The sequence below is a fragment of the Plectropomus leopardus genome, chromosome 12 (assembly GCF_026936395.1).
Source record: "Plectropomus leopardus strain MGB_pleo_1.0 chromosome 12, ASM2693639v1, whole genome shotgun sequence".
Lineage (NCBI taxonomy): Eukaryota > Metazoa > Chordata > Actinopteri > Perciformes > Serranidae > Plectropomus > Plectropomus leopardus.
This window is the reverse complement of record NC_142187.1, coordinates 26,556,052-26,576,221: the sequence shown is the minus strand read 5'-3', so window position 1 is coordinate 26,576,221 and position 20,170 is coordinate 26,556,052. Positions and strand designations below refer to the sequence as shown.

The 20,170-nt window shown below is 37.7% G+C and overlaps 3 protein-coding genes across 5 annotated transcripts; all 3 read left to right on the top strand.

Annotated features, from left to right (window-relative positions):
- The first annotated feature begins 48 nt into the window (after positions 1 to 48).
- On the top strand, positions 49 to 7,357 carry mcoln3a (mucolipin TRP cation channel 3a). The gene is made up of 13 exons (XM_042497802.2): positions 49 to 1,154; positions 1,730 to 1,955; positions 2,051 to 2,218; positions 2,302 to 2,455; positions 3,225 to 3,306; positions 3,382 to 3,478; positions 3,580 to 3,679; positions 4,089 to 4,201; positions 4,935 to 5,084; positions 5,232 to 5,333; positions 5,438 to 5,560; positions 5,685 to 5,891; positions 6,614 to 7,357. The coding sequence occupies exons 2-13, from the start codon at positions 1,734 to 1,736 to the stop codon at positions 6,749 to 6,751; spliced, it is 1,656 nt and encodes a 551-aa protein (XP_042353736.2). The 5' UTR covers positions 49 to 1,154; positions 1,730 to 1,733; the 3' UTR covers positions 6,752 to 7,357.
- A 1,187-nt stretch (positions 7,358 to 8,544) lies between these two features.
- Positions 8,545 to 16,510, top strand: ssx2ipa (synovial sarcoma, X breakpoint 2 interacting protein a). Of its 3 annotated transcripts, none has more exons than XM_088085665.1 (14): positions 8,545 to 8,699; positions 10,537 to 10,681; positions 10,891 to 11,057; positions 11,667 to 11,876; positions 12,929 to 13,039; positions 13,131 to 13,278; positions 13,365 to 13,440; positions 13,519 to 13,699; positions 13,818 to 13,965; positions 14,248 to 14,384; positions 14,579 to 14,752; positions 14,846 to 14,963; positions 15,220 to 15,373; positions 15,483 to 16,510. In XM_088085665.1, the coding sequence occupies exons 2-14, from the start codon at positions 10,639 to 10,641 to the stop codon at positions 15,625 to 15,627; spliced, it is 1,812 nt and encodes a 603-aa protein (XP_087941791.1). In that variant the 5' UTR covers positions 8,545 to 8,699; positions 10,537 to 10,638; the 3' UTR covers positions 15,628 to 16,510. The 3 variants fall into 3 exon arrangements, with proteins under 3 accessions (XP_087941791.1, XP_087941790.1, XP_042353837.2); XM_088085664.1 differs by having other exon boundaries at positions 8,555 to 8,854; XM_042497903.2 differs by having other exon boundaries at positions 8,558 to 8,854; positions 13,143 to 13,278.
- A 100-nt stretch (positions 16,511 to 16,610) lies between these two features.
- On the top strand, positions 16,611 to 19,420 carry LOC121951539 (guanine nucleotide-binding protein G(I)/G(S)/G(O) subunit gamma-5-like). The gene is made up of 3 exons (XM_088085666.1): positions 16,611 to 16,774; positions 18,151 to 18,293; positions 19,134 to 19,420. The coding sequence occupies exons 1-2, from the start codon at positions 16,694 to 16,696 to the stop codon at positions 18,274 to 18,276; spliced, it is 207 nt and encodes a 68-aa protein (XP_087941792.1). The 5' UTR covers positions 16,611 to 16,693; the 3' UTR covers positions 18,277 to 18,293; positions 19,134 to 19,420.
- Positions 19,421 to 20,170: the final 750 nt, after the last annotated feature.

The window sequence follows — 20,170 nt, the reverse complement described above, 5'->3', positions numbered from 1 at the left end:
AGATGTCTCTAGCAAAACTGGAAGACATGAAGAATTTGCAAATTCAACAAAAATTGGCTATTAAACCAAGATTTTGCAGCAAGGCTGAAACTGGTACAAAGCAGTGCATTCAAGGCTTTGTGTATTTTACACGAAAATATTGAATTACGCATGCAGAGTGAAAAACAAAATTTTCTCAATACAAAATCGCCAATAGAGGTCAGATGTTTTCCAGTTCTGTTCTTTCCTCGTCTCCGCCACACAACATTTGAGCAAAAGTGTCCTTGATGCCGGTTCATGTTTCCCTTTTTTCCACTTTTGGCTAATGATCTGGTGGTAAGGTGTCTGCAGGTCCTTAAAAAGTCTAAACATTTCATGAATTCAATTTTATAAATGTTAGTCCTTAAAAGTCATTAAATAGTTTTGAATTTGAATTTGTAAGGTCAAACACTTTATGTAATTTCATTTTACTGTCTTTTAATTTATTGTTGTCAAAATGTGTTGAGCTCTTTTTTGTGAAAGACCACCTTCCTGATATTACAAATTTTTAAGCCTACCACTGATCCTAAAATTGTCTTTATACTTTAAATTTGCGCTTGCCATTTGGCAAAATATAGATTATTCTAACTCCCTCTAACAACCATATTTCTACATAAAACCTACCTCTGCATGAGACTACATACTGTATGTATTACTTCATACTAACCTGTAATGCTTGAAAAAAAAAAGATGATTTGCCCTAAAATTAAATTTGGAAAAATTACCTTAAAAAAGTCCTAAAATGATCATTGTGTCAAGTGTCTGATATCTGTAGACACCCTGACTGTTAGAGAGAACATATCATTATGATCTGAGACAGAGAGAACATATTATTAAGGTAACACCAAGAAATCTTTCCACCTTTGGCCGATTTGCTTTCTAGTCATATTGTTGGCAATATAGTAAGTGGGACAATAAAGTATGACTGCATTGCGGAAGTGAACAAACTGTATCTGTTTTCATGTGTGCATAGATTCTGTAACTGTTTTGGAAAAACTGGAAAAGCTTAAAATGACACAGACGAGTGACAGTCATTGTGGTGACGGTTGGTGTGGTGACTGCACCGTCTGATCTTCACAGACAGCAGAGAAGCCCCGACTAGACCAGTCACTCTGTGGCTCGCTGGTGCACAGCAGGTAATTCATTTATTATTATTTTTAAATTTATATATATAAACATTGTGTTTTTCCTCAACATTTGGTGTTTTCACTCTCTGAGATAATTAATTATTCGTGCAAAAGGTTGTAAAGATATTATATTGGTACACTACAATGATATCTACGATGTAAGGTTCTTTAACTTGAATCCATTTTTGTTTTTCCGTTGTGATTCATTGCAAAGATTTTTTGATTTAGTCGTATATGTTAAAAATGGTCATGAATATAGTAGCTGAAGTATGCATTTGCTGTCTGTTGCATGGTTGTTGTTGCATGCAAGTCTGCTAAAATAAGTTGTGCTTGAGCTAAATATGGCTAAATAATTCCTAAAAACGTTTTTTGTGAGTGTTGTAGTGTATTTTAGAGCTCGAGACGGTGATTTTTAAGAGAGTTGAGAGTGACAGCAACCAGCTAATGTTGGAGAACCAGTTTGATAAACATCAGAATGACTGGAATGGTTGAACCCTTACCTAATAAACACATTTATGACCTATATGTAGAAAAACCTCGCCAAAAACTTTAATAACATAGTTAATTTCTATTCTGTACTTGAGTGTAATGGAGGACTCTGAGCCGCTGTGTGCCTCGAGGTCAGAGGAGAGGAGGCTGAACGGTCACTGCAGATGGAGCGCTCACACCCTGGACTCAAAGGTGGTGGAGGACTTCAGACGGAGGCTCAAGTACTTCTTCATGAACCCATGTGAGAAATACAGAGCCAGGGGTCGCAAACCGTGGAAACTGATGTTGCAAATATTAAAAATTGCAATAATCACAGTCCAGGTAAACAGAATTCTTTGTTTTCTTGTCATGGATGTGCACAGAGAGTGGATGTCTTTCTGCATTATAAGTTTGTTTCTTCCCCTTCTCTGCTTTAGTTAGTCTCTTTCGGCCTGAGCAACGAAATGATGGTCACCTTCAAAGATGAAAATCTGATGACATTCAGACATCTGTTTCTAAAAGGATACAAGGATCACAAGATGGGAAGCTACGCACTCTACACAAAGGCAGACGTGTATGATCACATCTACTACATCATAAACAGGGTACTGAAAAATTTAAGATTACAATTATATCACATGGGGATTTCACATAAGGAAAAAATCTAATTTCTTTTCTTTTTCTTCAGTACATCAATCTCCAAAACCTGACAGTAGGTAATCTTGCATACGAGAGTGTTGATGGCGAGTACACTCCTCTGTCTGTTTGTCAAGAGTTTTACAGAAATAGCAGCATCTATCCTGGAAATGAGACCTTTGACATTGATCCACATATTGATAAAGGTAAAAAATAACTTTTATAAATATATATTTTAAGGTCCCATATTATACTCATTTTCAGGTTCACACTTGTGTTTTGGGTTTTCTACGAGAATATGTTTACATGCTTTAACCTTTAAAAAAATCTGTTATTTTTCTCATACCGTCTTCATTAATTCGCCTATATTTACCCTTTATCTAAAACGCTTTGTTTAGCACCTGTCTCTTTTAGCCTGACTCCCGAAAAAGCCCTGTCTGCTCTGATTGGTCAGTGTTTGCGGATCTTCCACATTTGCGTCCTCTGTCTAGTCTTTGCACCATCATTGCATTGATGAAATGACTGTACCGGCACTGTAGCATCAGTTTTTACTTTTATACAGTGAACTTGTGATATCACAACTTTACAGAAGTCCTGGCGGCTTGTTTAAAGGCACAGTTTCTAAATATGGACTGTGTGCATTTCTGTGGGATTTAAGTGCTTTAATACTTTCACAATATTTAAAGCACCTATAACTGCTTCACAGGAAAAAAAAGATATGGAAATTAGATTTTTACAATATGGGACCTTTAAATCACCAAATGCAGTTGTTGCTGTGGAACTTGTGTATTTATGTCTAATAGCGTGAGTTGTATCCATATTGTTTAGTGTATTTATGGAAGCTGACTCATGGCATGGTTGGAAAAAATAATCACTGCGGATTTTCTTGTGACTCCACAAAAAGAGGAAGCGTGTAAGTAACTCCTCTACTGAACTAGTAAATTAAATCTAACTGCCTGTATTTCCTCCTCACAGACTGTATTTCCATATATCCCGTGCAGTCGTTTGACCACAGCGGTTCAGCCATGCACCTCAACTTCTCTTTAGATTTCAAAAGGTGACTAAACTAAGAGTGCTACTTTCATTCCAGGTGATGAGAGCGCTGCATGCTAATTTATGTTTGTGTGTGCAGGCTGCTATCTGTGAACATCTACCTTACTCTGAAAACAATCAATCTGCAGACTGTGCGGCACCACGAGCTACCAGACTGTTACGACTTTCATATAATGGTTGGTGACAATGTCTGAAAACTCATCTGAGGTGTACGAGGTCATACAGTTTCTCTCAAACTTGCCACTCATTGAATTGAATCTTTTTTTTTTTTTTACAGATCATGTTTGACAATCGTGCACACAGTGGAAAGATAAAGCTCGATGTTATAAATGATGTAAGAATTTATGAATGCAGAGACTGGAATGTTGAAGGCACTTGTAAGTTTTTCCAGTTTCATCTCAACCATTGACATATTAACCCTTCGAAACCTGGATTGACATCACTTTCTTGTTCATGTTTTATTTTTTTTCTGTTTGTTTGTTTGTTTGTTTGTTTTCAAAAAATCGGGTAATTTTCTTGTACTTTTTGCTTATGTCTTGTTAATTTTTGTGTTATTTCCTCTTAATTGGTCATTGACTTCCACCCATGTGATTGAAATAAATCGGGCCAATTTTCTCAGGTTTCAAAGTGTGAAGACCCAACCAAACAAAAATACTCTTACTGGTTATAGCTTCAAATGTCAGACGGGGGCATTATTCTGCAGCCCTTGATCTAGGAGCAGCAACAACAACAAAAAAAGTCTCTTCATATAACTACTCACTGGAAATCTGTGTCTCTGGTTTGTAGCTGGTAAGAACGATTACCTCCTCCTGTCATTTGACTCTGTGGTCATCCTCGCCTGCTTCACCTCCCTCATCCTCTGCATGCGATCCGTCATCAATGGCATCCAACTCCAGTTTGTAAGTTTCTAGGAGAAAACGAGTAAATCATTACCATCATTCACTGATGAGTGTGCAGAATTCTGGTGCATGTATTTACCACAACAGTTAAACCAGGAGGCCATTCAGTCTGTAATAAATGACTGATTTAATCTCCTTGTGCTTGTTTTGTGTTCGTTTGGAGTTCCTTTGCATTTCTTTGTAGTCAGACAGTTCCTTTACATTTCTTTGTAGTCATTATGAGTCTTGTCCTGGCAGGTATCAAGGAGGTTAAAAAGAGGAGAAATCACTGAGTCATAGTGCCACATATCATTAGGGTACAACACATGTGCCGTAAACTCTGGTCTGCAGTTGAAAGGCTCAATATCTGGCCCACTATCACAAAACATGAGAACGATTAATTGGTTGCACTGAGCCATCCGCAGTCGTCCTTGGATCAGAATATTTTTGTACAAAATACACAAGATATTGGTTATATTTACTATTCTGCAATTGTTAAAAATGTCTGTAATAAAATATCATAAACAAAATACTTTCTATATGCAAATCTTCTGTTGTTTACCATCCATTTGAGTGTATCCAAAAGTTCTGTTAGGCCACGGAGGCTTAAAAGAGTGCACTCAAAACTTTGGACCCTTGGGCCTGTGACCAGTAGGCTTTCTCAGTATATCATTTATGACAGGCCTGTAGCTGTAGGATATTGTTTACTGTATTGTGTATTTGTTTTACAATATCTACATTTTCTCTCATGCAGGAGTTCAACATATTCTTCCATGCCTACTACAATAAAATGGTGTCTTGGTCAGACCGCATGGAGTTTGTGAACGGCTGGTATATCCTCATCATTGTGAGCGACACACTGACCATCGCTGGGTCAGCGCTGAAAATTGGAATACAAACAAAGGTTGTTTTTTTAATTGAACTTTTAGGGCTGTGTTTTTAATTATTTATTCACTGTCAGCAGGGCAAAGGGAATAGATTAAGATTGTGCACCCTTAACTTGTACTTACTTGATATCTAGTTTATCTTTTAGTATTTTTTTTTCTTGTAGTACCTGACAAACTATGACGTCTGCAGTATCTTGCTGGGAACAGCCACAATGCTCGTCTGGGTCGGTGTGATGCGTTACCTTGGTTTCTTCAGGAAATACAATGTAAGAATTTTCATGCTTTTTGTTTTTGCACAATGCATCAGCCAACCTGTTTAAAGTAGCAACTGCATATTCAGAGAGATGAAAAAACCTTTCATCCTTTCTAGATATTAATCTTAACACTAAGGGCGGCATTCCCAAATGTGATTCGATTCTGCTGCTGTGCGGCCATGATCTACCTTGGGTACTGTTTCTGTGGCTGGATCGTCCTTGGGCCTTACCATGACAAAGTATGACAGTTAATTATCATAATTAATCTAGTTTCAAGTGTCACTGTGGCCTAATAAATCACCAGACACATTAGGGAGCTTCGCTATGGTGACACAGAAATATTATAAACATTTTTTCCTCCAGTTTCGAACGCTCGACAAGGTGACAGAGTGCCTCTTCTCCCTTCTCAACGGAGATGACATGTACGCCACCTTCCTGAAGATGAGACATGGGGGCTACATGGTGTGGCTCTTCAGCAGACTTTACCTTTACTCCTTCATCTCCCTCTTCATCTACATGGTGCTCAGCCTGTTCATCGCTCTCATCACTGACACCTACGAGACCATTAAGGTCAGTCTGCATCTGCTGTATTTTCAACATACTGAGAAATGTTCTTTAATATTGCTGTAGATCTTAGTTTTCTTCGTTTATGTTTGCATTTGAATTAGGGCATATTTTATTTTAATGTTCGCTGATGAAATTAATTGATTATAAGCGCAAAGACAGTGTCAGCATGAAAGGAGCTTTTACTTTGTAAAATCTAAGGGAGCTTCTTTTATGTATTAATTTTTTATTTAAAGTTTCACTTGATGGTTTATATGATGTTAAAAGTTTCAGTTTTGATTAAACATTTGTTAAAGGCATTTAAACAAAGTTTTGTGTTGGAGTTTGTTATATTACAAGTTCTAAATATTGAATGAAAGATTTTCATTTTTATTGTAAATGCGTATCGGTTCCAAATATTGGTTACTGGTCTCATTAACTACTAATATTAGCTATTGGTATTGGCCCTGAAAAACCAATATTGGTCAGCCCCTAATTTAAATATTATGGAGGCCCTGATGGTCCAAATGCAACAACCTTTTAAGAAAACAAAACATTTCCCCAAACACCACATTTCAGAAAACAAAACATTTTTGGGAAACGCTGTAGTGTTTTTGGAAATATTCTTTTGTTTTGTGAAATGTTGTAGTCTTTTCTGAAATGTTGAAGTGTTTCATGAAATGTTGTTCTGTTTCGACCCTCTGGGCCACCATATATTTCCCTAAAACTATAACATGGTTCTTTTCCAGCATCACCAGCAGGACAAGATGCCTGTGTCCCAGCTTCAGGCCTTCATAGCAGAGTGCAGGGACCAGCCTGAGTCTGGAAGATACCAGACTGATGAAGAACCAGCGTCTTGCTGCCTCTCTTCATGCTGCTGCTTTTAACTTTGCAAAATGCGGGCAAAGAGTTGGTCTATCACGAGACTGATTAAGGCTGCATAGCCAGACTGTCTGCATGGAGAATTTAATGGTACTGATGCATGATGACAATGCCACAATATTTTCTTTTTTAAGTAGAATTCATTTGACTTTACTTTGTTTTTGTTTTTTAAAACTTGTATTTGTGAACACTACTGAAGTTAAATGTTCAAAGGATCAGTTAGTTATGTTGTCACCAGTGTGATTTCAATGTGAATGTGCACTCACAACAAATTCCTCCTCAGTTCAGTGATGCATTCAACATTTTCTTTTGTGACCTGAAGAGGAATTTCCTCCTGACCCCACAATAACAGCATAACTGTAGGTTAAATATGTCTTTTTACAAGTACTTTAATATATTTCTTAATTAAAGAATTTTTTAAAAAGTATAGATTTACTGATTTAAAAATCAACTGTACAGGCTACTATAAAAACTATGGGAAAGTCAGTTGTTTGTGTTTTTTTTTTTTTAATAATTTGTAATATTATATTTGTTATAAAATATTTTCTCTGCATATTTTCGGCGTGTAATATATTGTTATGTAAACTAAATGAATTGTTTTTGTGGCTGTACTTTGTGTATTTCTTTCCACTGCTTCTGTGTTTTTTTGTGGCACTGACCAAATGAAATTAATGCCAGTTAAATCCAGTTCTTAAGTTTTTTAATTCCAATTCAACACACTTTTTTTTTTTAAGATAACATTTTCACTGACAATTATGAAAAAAATGTCTTTCACAGTGTATCAAAAGTCTCTACAGTGGATGTATGGGGCATTTATTTTACCACCTGAAAGACTAAAATAATTGTTAATAAATAGTTATATTTTAAACAGTGAAAAAATGTAATTTAAGATGCCAGTAAATCCTGGTCAGAAAGACGTATTCATTTGTGTATTAGAAATATAATTTAAGTATATCAAAGTTATCACAAGTATGCTTTTACTTTTTTGCTTAACCTAAAGTATGAAGTTCAAAATAGATGTCATTAAGTACAACCTGATAATTACACTAATTTGCAATATCTGCGTTTTTTTAGAGTACTTATAAAAAGTATTTTTAAATGAGTGTAAACAGTGGTAATGTGGTCTACTTATGGAAACTATACTTATTTTGAAGTCATTTTTAATACACAAGTATGCTTTATTAAAGTTTGATTTCTAAAAGTGCAGTATAATTTAATTTGATTTAGTCAGTCTACTTACAAAAAAAGTACATTAGAGAGCAAGACTTACTGAAAGGACAGATACAGAAAATCTTTCTTGCCACAAGCCATCCACCTGTACAGTAACTCACCTCTGTCTGCGCTGTAAACTCCGGTCTTAGCTCCATGTCATTCTACACTACTGACTTTATTTTTATTTATATTTATTCAGATACTGTTCCGCACTATACACATGTATATATGTAGATATGTACAGTCTCTTAGTTTTTTTTAGTTTTTTTTTTTTAAGCATATTCCTTTATATTCTATTAATAATGTGTGCTCTTTATTCTCTGTTCTTACTGTATGGCGCTGCTACATCCCAATTTCTCAGTTTTGAGATCAATAAAGTATATCTATCTATCTATCTATCTATCTATCTATCTATCTATCTATCTATCTATCTATCTACTGTATTATTCTTGTATTTATAAAGGCTGAGATCTTGCAGAGGTGACACTTACCTCGTGCAGCCACAGGGGTGCTTTATGACACCTGACAGCACTTTCATTTGCATAATCGTCCTCTGCACATGTTTACGTCCAATGCACGGCTCACATACTGGTTGCTTAACAACATCGCCTCCAATGACAAAGACTTTTGGTGTAAAGTAGTCGGAGGAATAGGCATAAAAAAACACACCATCAGCTGCAGCAGCAGGCTGGTTTACCTTCTGTCGGGCATCTCTGCTTCGCTGCGTTCACATTGCGATAGGTGAGATTTGAGCTTGTTTTTCTACCGACAACAGGACGACTGGACTCAGCGAGGCAGTTGCTGGTTGTCTTCGATGAAGGAGCATTTTGTTAATGTTGACAACATCACCAAACTTGTCAGCTGTAGACTGAGGTGGCCCGTTTCACACCGCACCCGTGAGTATGTTTAACTTAGCATACAGGTTAGCAAACAGCGACGATAGCAGTTAATTTAGTAACGTAAATTCCGATTTAGCGCATTAGCTAACGTTAAATTGATCTATCAAACCGGAACTTTGAGGCCAAGATATGAAGACTAAGTATACTAGACAACTATTTAAAGGTAAAGTTGTTGTCGCAATATTTTGTACTTAAAACCTTGTAATAAAACACGGCTTTAACCAACAAGAGTTTAGCAAACTAGCTAACGTTAGCGAGCCATGCAAACGTTAACGAACGTTTAGCTATCTTTACTGTAACAGTTAATGCACGAGACATATTTAACTAATATATGACGTTAAAGTTAACAAAGTATGTGAAGCCGAAGCACATTTGACTATATCGCCTTCTCTGTCAGTGTGAGTTTAGATAAAAGTTGTGCATGTTTTCTGGTTTGTTAGATAACATTACACCCAGCAGAAACGCACATCGACACAGAAACACTTATATCGAGTAGTTATAATTTCCTCACCAACATGGTGATCTCAAGCTTTTGCTGTTGCATTACTGAAAGGACTCATGGTTATTTATTTATCTTTTGTTATTTATAAATAGATTCTTAAATAGATTCTTACATATATGTGTTTACCGGGACCACAAAACACGCTGAAATTATATAAAACAAATATGAGAGAGCAAGGGGAAGGTCCTGCTCATATAAAAGAAAAATCTGAGCACACACACACACACACACACACACACACACACACACACATATATATATATATATATATATATATATATATACACAGTACTGTGTAAAAGTCATGGGCCACCATAAACTTATGTTGGAAAGGTTATAATAATCATAAATATTTATTTCTCAGTAGTCTTTTAACTCAAATATACCCCATACAGTATTAAAAAAAACAAATATGTAAGTAAAGAAAACAACAATTTCAGCAGGCTTAAGTTGCAAGTATTGAACTCTCTTGGGCAGATAGTATGAGATTTACAATACTAATCTTATGGTCGTACATTGTATTTATTTCAGATAATTTATGAACCCCAAAACCTACAAATGGGTATGAAAAAGGTGTTTGTTTTTTTTAAATCTACAAAATCACACCATTTATTATGTCACCCTTTATTATTTTTATTAGAGGCTCAAGGAATAATATTTCTAGCTCCAGGGAGGGATGATATGAAATGAAAACCCCCCAAAGTCACACCCCAGCCCCCATTACTCTGCTAAATAAAGTACAGTCCCTAACATGACTCCCTTTTGTTCATTGACACAATGTGCTTGACAGCCCCTGAACGCAAGCTGGAATATTTCAATGCATTGTAAAGTTGTGGGAGTGGTGGATATCTGGTTCAGCTTGTTTCAGCAGAGGACGTCAAGATCAGAATAATGTCCTGCAGGCACAAAAGTACAAAAAAACCCAAAAAACACATGCATGCTCATATTCAGCTTGTTGCAATGGATTCCCTCATTTTTATCTCTCTAAATCTTTTGGCTTTAGGCTGAGATCATTTTACCACTCTGCATTTCAGCTGCCTGTGGCCAATAGGAGGGCGCTCTTAAACCCCAGTCTAAGCCCCACTGGCACACATCAGACAGTTAATCCTGTGTGGGTGAAGCAGCAACCCAGATTATCTTTTGCGGGTCTATCTCATGGCTTGATGCTCCATTGCAGGGCTCAGATCCAGTGGGGGCCTCTGATCCACCGCCTGACTTGCTAATCCACCCTCTGGTTGGTAGCTCATGACCTCGCATCCCTGTTTCCTGATGTGGTGACATGGGAGAGTCGTGGACAACTGTGCCAATAGGGACATCCACGGGTAAGTTTCTCAGCTAATGGAGTGTTGGGTGGAATATTTCAGGAATAGAAAGGCTCATTGGCAAAGCTTTTTTTGGGATCTGCCAGAGGTGACCCATATTTTTGTTCTCATTTCAGAGCAGCGACCTATTTCAAGCCCTTCACTGTGAGACTGTACTGTAGATGTAATGTGAGTTATCATTATTTCCCTGTCTGTGTTCTCTGTTTTAGGAAACTATGAGATCTCCAGCATATCACATGTGACAATGTCCCCCTCGAGACAGAACAACCTTGTGTCAATGCTCTCTTCTTTGCCGCTGACCAAAAGCTCCTACAGTGTGATAAGTGCCTTTTGCACCGAGGATAACATCCCTCAGTGCATTTCATACATCAATCAGGTACAAAAACACCCAGCTAAATGTCAATTATTCAGGGTTCCCACACTCACGGAAATTTACAATCACATTTTCCAGGCCTGGAAAAGTAATGGAACTTGTAGAAAAATAATTGAAAGTTTTGGGAAAATCATGGAAATGTGCTGTGTGTGATAAATTAGATGACATCGATGTAACATAATGGTAAATCTAGTTTCTGCAGCTGCTGAGGTAATGAAGCTTTGATATTTGTCAGGGTGTGACAACATGTTTTCTCCCCACGTTCCTGTCTCTCCCTTCAAATCATTTTATTAAAGGGATGGACATTCAACTTTAAATGGCCGTATTTAGTATTTATTTTACAGCTTATTTTTAAAGAAAACGTTTCTCCCAAACACTGAAATTGTGTTTGACTGGAGTTTGACTCTCATATGGTTGAAAAATGCCGGGCAAGTGGGGCAAGGAAAAAGAAAAATTGGGGTCCTTGAAAAGTCATGGAAAGATTTGGAAGGTTTTGTCTGTGATAATTTGTGGGGACCCTGATTATTGTACTGTATCATTTGCACTTGATGTTTGTAATTTCCTAGAGCTCATTCACTACAACAGTGACATCATTCCTTTATTCTTTCACAGGAGCTCGACTCGCTGGGCCTCTCCTCCACATGTATTGAGGCCAGCTCACCAGGGGCAGCCGGCCTGAACACAGTGCCAGCTCTGAATGCCATGTATGAGCTACTGCAGATTCACAGACGCGATATGTGCACTTTAGAGGAGCTCGAGAAAGATCAGCTGAAGAAAACCAGCACCTTGGACCACATGCAGATGAACAACTCCAGACTCAAGGTAATATGACAGTAATATGTCTGTCTCAGTCAAGCTTTAATCCAGAACAGTGTTTTCTTTTATTCCTCTTTGGAACCAGCTCATTTTCCCATATATCCCTTTTCCACCATAATGGAATGGGCACCATTCTGGTTCCTGTACCTAATTTTAAACCATTCAGAGCATTTAGACAAAAAATAAATAAGGAAATAAATAGTTCTCAACCCAGAAATTTGGTTCTAAGCTGGAACAAAAAACCCCAGTTTTTTTAGCCTAGTGTGACATCAGTAGGCATGTCACTTTCTACAGGTTGGAAAAAGAGGATTGAGGAATCAAGTGAGAAATTGCCCGAAAAAAGCCTGCAGTGGTCTCTAATAGTTAGTCCATGCTTGTTTTTTGGATAAAAAAAAAAATCATAAATAACAAAACAAAATTTTGCAGGTAGTTGTTGTAATACGTGATGTTGCTACTGCAGTTGACTTCTGTTGTACTGTACATTGTGTAACTGATGACATCCTTGATTACAATGGTTCCACTCAAAACTGGTGGAAATGTGGGCTGATTCACTAAATAGCATCAAGGTTCCAAGAATCCTGAATGCAACCAGTTCAAGAACCAGAGCTTATTTGCTTCAAAAGGAGTAACCAACCATACAATGATTTGTAGGAGTCTGCAGTGTGCAGTAATTGACTGCGGGCCCCTAGAGGGCAGAAGAGAAACATGCAATTCTGTTTACAGTACATTTCCTCCCATATCTTTATTCTAATTAGAAATTAATGACTATCTCAGACAACCAAACAACAACAACAACCCTAACAAAGTACTGTGCTCTTATGTCTCACGTCTTTCTATCATTTTGAATAACACAATAATAGTCATGTGCCCTTATCTAAATAGTTGTCCCTGGTTGCCAGGCCGAACATACCTCTTCTATCTAAACCAGTGAAGAACTCAAGGTTATTTGTATCACAATAAGTGTTGCAGTAGGGGAATTGTTGAGGGTGCTTTAGTTAAGTTAACATTTTCAAATAGTTATTAAATATTATAATAATATAATGTGTTTTTCCTTCTAGGATCAGCTGGAACTGTCCATAAGGGAGAAATCAGGTCTACATGAGACAGAGAGGCAGCTACAACTCAAAATCAAGACTTTGCAGAGCTGCTTAAAAACAGAAAAAGATGAGGTATAATTTTACTTTATCTTATAATGACCAACACTTATGTTTTACAACAAGTGCATACGTAATGCATGAGCCTACCAAACTCATGATTCAGTCATCTGGACAGGTTCAGAAGCTCCAGAGTATCATCGCCAGCCGTGCCTCTCAGTACAGTCATGATGCCAAGAGAAAAGAAAGAGAAGCTGCAAAACTCAAGGAACGCCTCAGCCAGCTGCTGATTGACAGAAAGGATAAGAAACTAGGTAAATATGCAAATCCTCTGCAAAAATGTATTCGAGAATTTTTGAACAAGTTGGTTACATTTTGGCCTCCTGTTTTTCCCGACTAGCTATTGATGTACTGAATTGCTTGGGTCGGTCAGATGGAAAAAGGAGCCACTGGAAGACTGCCAAAGCAACAGCCAGGTATCATGAAAGCCAACTTGTTGGCCATATTTGTAGAATGCGTTATCAAGAACATAATGTGTAAATTGCTCTCTGCAGCCATGAGGGAGAGATGTACAAGTCTTTGCTAAATGACTACGAGGCGAGTCAGAGGTCCCTGATGCTGGAGAACGCTGAGCTCAAGAAAGTCCTCCAGCAGATGAAGAAGGAGATGATACATATCCTGAGTCCACGGCAGCCCTCTACCAGAGGAGCCACCGCTGATGACAGTCAGGAGCAGGTTATTATTTTTATTTTTTTCTCATGGTACTAAGGCACAAAATGATAAACGGAAATGTTTAATAAGTTCTTACCCATGATTGCATTTTGAAAAGTTTGTTTCTGCTGTTTTTTCTCAGGCTGATTCAGATGGGGAGGAGAAGGCCGGTGACTCTAGCAGAGAAACTCTGGACCAATCCTGTGAGCACGCTCGGGAGCAGCTCACCAACAGCATCCGCCAGCAGTGGAGGAAACTGAGGAGCCACATGGAGAAGTTAGACAGCCAAGGTATCTGCAGCACTGTCACAAACCCCGAAAAACTGCAAAATAACTGAAGTTCTTATGACGTTAGTTTTATAGATTTAAGGTATACTATGCAGGATTGTCGCCCGAGTCACACCGCATGCAGTTGCAGAGTTTATACATAGTTTGCGGAATATCCTGCAAAGTGTACTTTTAAATATGTCAAACAACTTAATGTGGAAAAATGTATAGTTGCTAATGGCATACAGTATAATTCACCTGAATGGAAAATGAGATCATCAGCTGTTGGTGTATTTCTTTGCCAAGCTTCACAAGTGCAGAATCAGCTGGAGGCCAATAAAGAGGTGATACCGAGGGAGACCCACGAGGATGAGATGGAGAGGATGAGGCGTGAAGTGCAGCAGTGCAAAGAGTTCATTCATGCACAGCAACAGCTCCTCCAGGTCAGCTTCTGCTTGTTGATATAAGAGCAGAGATGGTCAGTAGGTTTGTGCAGGTTAAACATTTGCTTAGCAGAAATTTATATCAGCGTAAGAGGCTTCTCAATACAAGTGGGATAAAATTGCAGATAAATGGGCATGTTTTTGTTGTATATCTTAATTAGAAATTCTAAAAATGCCTGTTTATGCCCATCCAGCAACAACTCAACACCTCATTTGATGACGAGACAGCAGCTCTTCTTAATGACTGCTACACTCTGGAGGAGAAGGAGCGTCTCAAAGAGGAGTGGAGGCTCTTTGAGGAACAGAAGAGAAACTTTGAGAGAGAGAGAAAGAACTTCACAGAGGCTGCTATTCGTCTGGGGCGAGAGGTACCCGAATCCTCTGATGTTGTGCCACCATGTAATTAACACATATCACGGATGTTTTGATGACACTGCATTCCCTTTGAATCTGTTCCACAGAAAAAGGCCTTTGAGGACGACCGTGCCTCTTGGCTCAAGAATCAGTTTTTGAACATGACTCCCTTTACTGACCGGAGGAGGTGTTCCTCGTCTGACGGTCAAAGTGCCTTATCAATCAGTAAGTCTTTGCAATTGAAAACAATCTGCAGTTGCAGAGTGGAAGATGGGGATGCAAATAACATGATTTCAGCAGACAGTATACCATATTCAGTATAATTTTAGTGTGACTAAAGGCTCATTACTGCTCAACGTTATGAATTTCTGGTAAAGAATGCTCATTATGAAAACACTAAAAAAACACTGCATGTAAACACCTTTGACTGTACAAAAAAAGTATATTCATCAACTTTTGTTTGATATTCACTGTGTTTCAGGAAGTGAGCCAGAGATGAGGATGTCTTCCACAAAAACTCAGCTGGCCAAATCATCCACCTACGCCACATTCTCCACTCCAAAACCTACACAAAGCGCGCCTGTGCCATCCACAAGTGAACTTTACCGGACACTCCGTCTGATACCAGACAGCAGGTATTACTCAATAATCTCTCTCTCGTCAATATTTAGCAAATTTGAATCAGACCCTGTTGCTGGTAGTGTTGGTGTCATTGTCATACCGTATTTTGTATTTTAATTTCAGCTCTTCCAGACATTCAAATCGAGGCCGCTGGCAAGAGTCCAGCTCCATTGAAGATGGAGACATTCGGGTCAAATCAAAAAACAGAGTCCGATGTGGAGACTTGAGTATCTTCTCTTTGGGTGAAGATGAGAACAGCCCCACTTGAAGACCTTTCATTGCCCCTTTTCTTTGGGATTTCTCTGTGGACTTTAGCATCATTTCATGGCTGAATTCCATCACCGCTGATGAACACTACACTTCTCTTTGCAGCGTCATGGACATGCACAGATCATTCACCAAAGCTGATCAAACAAGAAAGCACTTTAATAATTCTGCCATTTCTTTCCTTTACTGACAAATCAACACTGACAACTCAGATTGTTAAGCTATATTTAACCCTTTGAAACCTGCAGTGACATCACTTTTCTTGTGCTACGTTCAGATGCATGTATTTAAACCTAGGAACCCTGAGCAAAGTGGTTTGCTTTCTTTTGAAAACATGGGGAAAAGGGCATTAAATAATTGGGCAAGAAGTGTTCTGTAAAATTGCAGGAAATCTGTAGATTTTGAAAATTAATAAAAAAAGAAATAGTAGGGAAAATGTCCAAAAACTATATTTATAGTTATATATTTACAATTATTTTTACGGAATTATATTATTATTGTTAATAGTGTGCACTTTTTTCAGGTCATTTCCTTTTTTTGTCTTTTTTTCTTTATTAAAAAAAATGTTTTTTTCCCTTTGATCCACAACTTTTAGGTAATGTTTTTGTACTTTTTTTCTTTTTCTTTTTTAATTTTTTGGGGCTCATTTCTCCTAAGTTGCTCAGGTTTCAAAGGGTTAAAAGAGGGTTTTTGACCAAGTAGTACGATTCCTTTTTTTCAACATATGGATTATATTGAATGTTAAGTTTTAGTTTTAAATTAACTTTAATGTTTACATATCCTAGATGTATAAATTATGATTTAAACTGGAGCATATATTGACATAAGATTTATAATGATCCGCTCAGCGGGTATAATAGCACAATAAAGATATTTTTAATGAATTGTTGTATTCTGTCATAAATGTGGCGCCCGCTGGTGTAAGTGCGGGGAGCTGCAGCAGTCACAAGTTTGTACAACCGGAATCCGGATGTCATCATCTTTGCTTTTGTCTCAGCATCAAGCCCTGAATCCCACCCACCACCGCTCGGCGTTTATTTTTTTTTCTACTGAAAAACACATCGAAAATGTCGGGTTCCTCAAATCTCGTCGCTATGAAAAAAGTCGTGCAGCAGCTCCGTTTCGAGGCGAGCATAAACAGAGTGAAGGTAATTTATGTGTTTATTGTTTTTCTGCCAAATATCGAAGGGGGAAATCTCAACCGTTACCCCGCTCCGCTAACAGCGCTAGCTGGTGCCAGAGGCTAGCTGCTAAAGTTAGCTGCTAGTCAGCAGGGCGTTGTTTGGACTGAGGGGAAGTTAAGTCTGATAAACTGTTGGGTTTATTCAATCAATCACTCATCTGACAAAGAAGAAATAACGCCTAGAGTTAATCTTTAGGTTGTGACAGGTGGCAATGGTCTTCTAATCTAAGATTGCGAGACCGGCGTTTCTAATTTAACTGCATCTGTAAACATTAACCTGATGAATAACCCTTCACTTTTTCTGAAGTCAAAGGCCAGTTTCTGTCTCTATATTTCTAACAGATAATGTATGAAGGCTGTTGGAAACCCCTTTGAATTTGTAAAATGAAGTCATAAAACCAACTTAATTTGCTAATTTAGGATTCATTTACGATATATGAATGATAATGTGGGTGTGTTTAAGACTATGGGCCTAGAGACTGTGCTTTATTTATCAGAGTAACGGCGGCTGGGGTGTGACTTCGTTTTTTTTTTCTTTTAATATATCCTGAGAGTTCTCATTTTGGGTTGGTTTTAAATTAATTTCAAATATATAACACAAGTACTTTCTACAAAGTATGTGACTATTCTTTTTCCTCATGGTTCAAGTTGTCTGTAAATTAACATAATGTCTTTAAGTATCCCCATTAGTTATTTTTGCATTTTTGTAAAGGAAAAGCTGAAGATCAGGGGCGTTTCTATAATTTGAGGACATTGGTGTAGCTCGGATCTGCGTTAAGGGATCTTCTGTCTATTTTTATGCTTTTTTATAATATTTTTTTAGGGCTTTAATGCATAAATACAAATGACAGATTATTAGGTCCAGGCCGCTAAGGATTCAGAATGAATGGTCAAAATTAAAGCAAAAAAGAGCCAAGATATTCTGACTTCTCATCGCTAATGTGGGTCAGGCTTGAAAAACATCACTCTACGATTTCCACAGTGCAATAGGATGTAGTACCATTTATCCATTTTTACCTTAGAGAGTAATGAAAGAGATTATGCAACTGTTTTCACCAGTTGAGCATAGGACTTGACAATATATCAATACTATATCGATACTGTGACATGAGACTAAACATCAGCATAGATTTTGGATAGAGTTTGTGATAGCACCAGCTTTACAATATAGTCCTAATTTTGATATCAAGGTCAAATTTTGGTCCCAAATATTGTAATATTTGATTTTCTTGATATGGCCCAGCCTTAGTTCAGTAGTATTCATACTTATTCTTTCTTTTTAAGAGACTCTCACAAATTCGTTTGTCATGGTTTACATTTTGGCTCCTCTTCTGTTACCAGGTCTCCCAGGCAGCTGCAGACCTTCAACAGTTCTGCATGCAGAACGCCTTGCAGGACCCCCTGCTCACCGGTGTGTCCTCCAGCACCAACCCTTTCAGGCCGCAGAAGGTCTGCTCCTTCTTGTGAAACCACTGCATTCATTGGTGAGTCCGCCACCCTGTTGACACACTTAAGCACAAAATCACACACACTATACGCACAGCACAAGCAGCTGGTGTGATATCTGAAAATGTATTTGATGTACTAGTTAGAATTTCCTTTAATGGGCTCCCAGTAGCTCACCTGGTAGAGCGGATGCCCCATGCACAAAGGCTATGTCCTTGCCGCAGTAGCCGCAGGCTCGAGTCTGACCGTGGCCCTTTGCTGCATGTCGTCCTCTCCCTCCCTCCTTATCTGTCCTGTCAAATAAAGGCAAAAATCCCCAAAAATTCCCCCCCAAAAAAGAATTGCCTTTAATGCTTTTTGAGTAAGACAGATCCTCTGTGCCTCTTAAAAGAGAGTTTGGTGAAATTAAATTAAATGTATTTGTGATAGTGAGTAAAAAAAAACCCATTCATTAAAACTTCTCATAAGTCTAAACCATTATTTATTGCTTCACTAACTATATTTATGCCCCCCCCCCCCCGCCCATGTTTGGTATTAATGCATAATGTTGCAATTACCTGAGATATACTCTGTAGAATATGTAGTGTTAGAATACAGAATATAATAAGACTTTGAACCATCGTTGATTAATTAAAAGGGTTAATTAAATGTATCTGTTATAACTGACTTTTAAACTTTCAAATTATAAGGATTTTTTCCCCCACATTTGCTACTCACCTTTAAGATTAGATTCCTGGGAATTTGATTCCCACCTCATCCTAAAAAGGCTGATGCATACAAACATTTCTTTCCAAAACACATTTCACTTAATTTAAATCAAATCCTCAGCCTAACCTGTCTTTTAATTTTGCCTCTGCTTTCATTGTGTTGTCCTGCAGGCCTTCATTTTGATGCTACAGGGAAAAGTTGACCTCAACACTGCTCCTCATGCCAAGCCATTATACTGCCACGGGATCTCTCGAGTGTAGATCACATTGGAATCATGTCAGGAAGATGACCATCTATTTTCAGCCACAGTAGAAGAAAGGAGACAGTTTTATTTTTCATGGCACAGTGTGATTTTCGAGTAAATAATTGTGCCTTTTCTATTGTTCTATTTTAGTCATCACTGTTCTGGACTTTTTTGTATTTAATGAATAAAAAAAACATTCTTTACTACTCTAAAGTGTCATTGATTGACATTTTCTGTTTTGCATGCAAGACATAACTGTCCATATGATGCTGTCAGAAGTATATTCTTGGGATGATAATAATAGAAGCAGTTGATGTATAGATTCAGGGGCCCAGCTGCCAAGTCAGTTTGCGATCCACTGCTGAACGGCCAGTGTGATAACTGTTAGAAAAACATAAAAATTGGGTTATAGGGGATCATGACCAGCTTTGGAAGAAGTATTTCTACTTTGTAGAATATACTCCATTGACCTATTTCACAGAAGCCGTTTTTACATGTAGGATAAGTAAAGATATGAATAGAATCGGTGAGGACTCAATTCCATTTATTTTGCTTTTAGTTTTTGAGTTTCAGGGTTTCATATTAATATAAGGTTTACATTTTTGGTAATGCCAGAAACATACATTTGGGTTTGCAGGTATTTCGGATTTATAAAAATACTTGAAAGTTTTTTTTCTTTTCTACAAACATAATGAAACGTGTACAAACTATCAGGTAAATGATAAAAGCACATGTATAAAACAACAAATCTGGATAAGAAGGCCTATGAATGAAGGGTATGGATGACAAATGCTAAAAAAACGGAAATATAAACAGCCATACAATCATATATTAAAACAAGGCTGTATTCAATTAGAGGATTTGGGTGGTAAAGTCCTTAACATTCCTTAAAAAAATCCTTAAAATTCCTTAAAATTTTTCCTGAAGATCAACAGTATGGCAAAGTTATAGTGAAACCGTGAC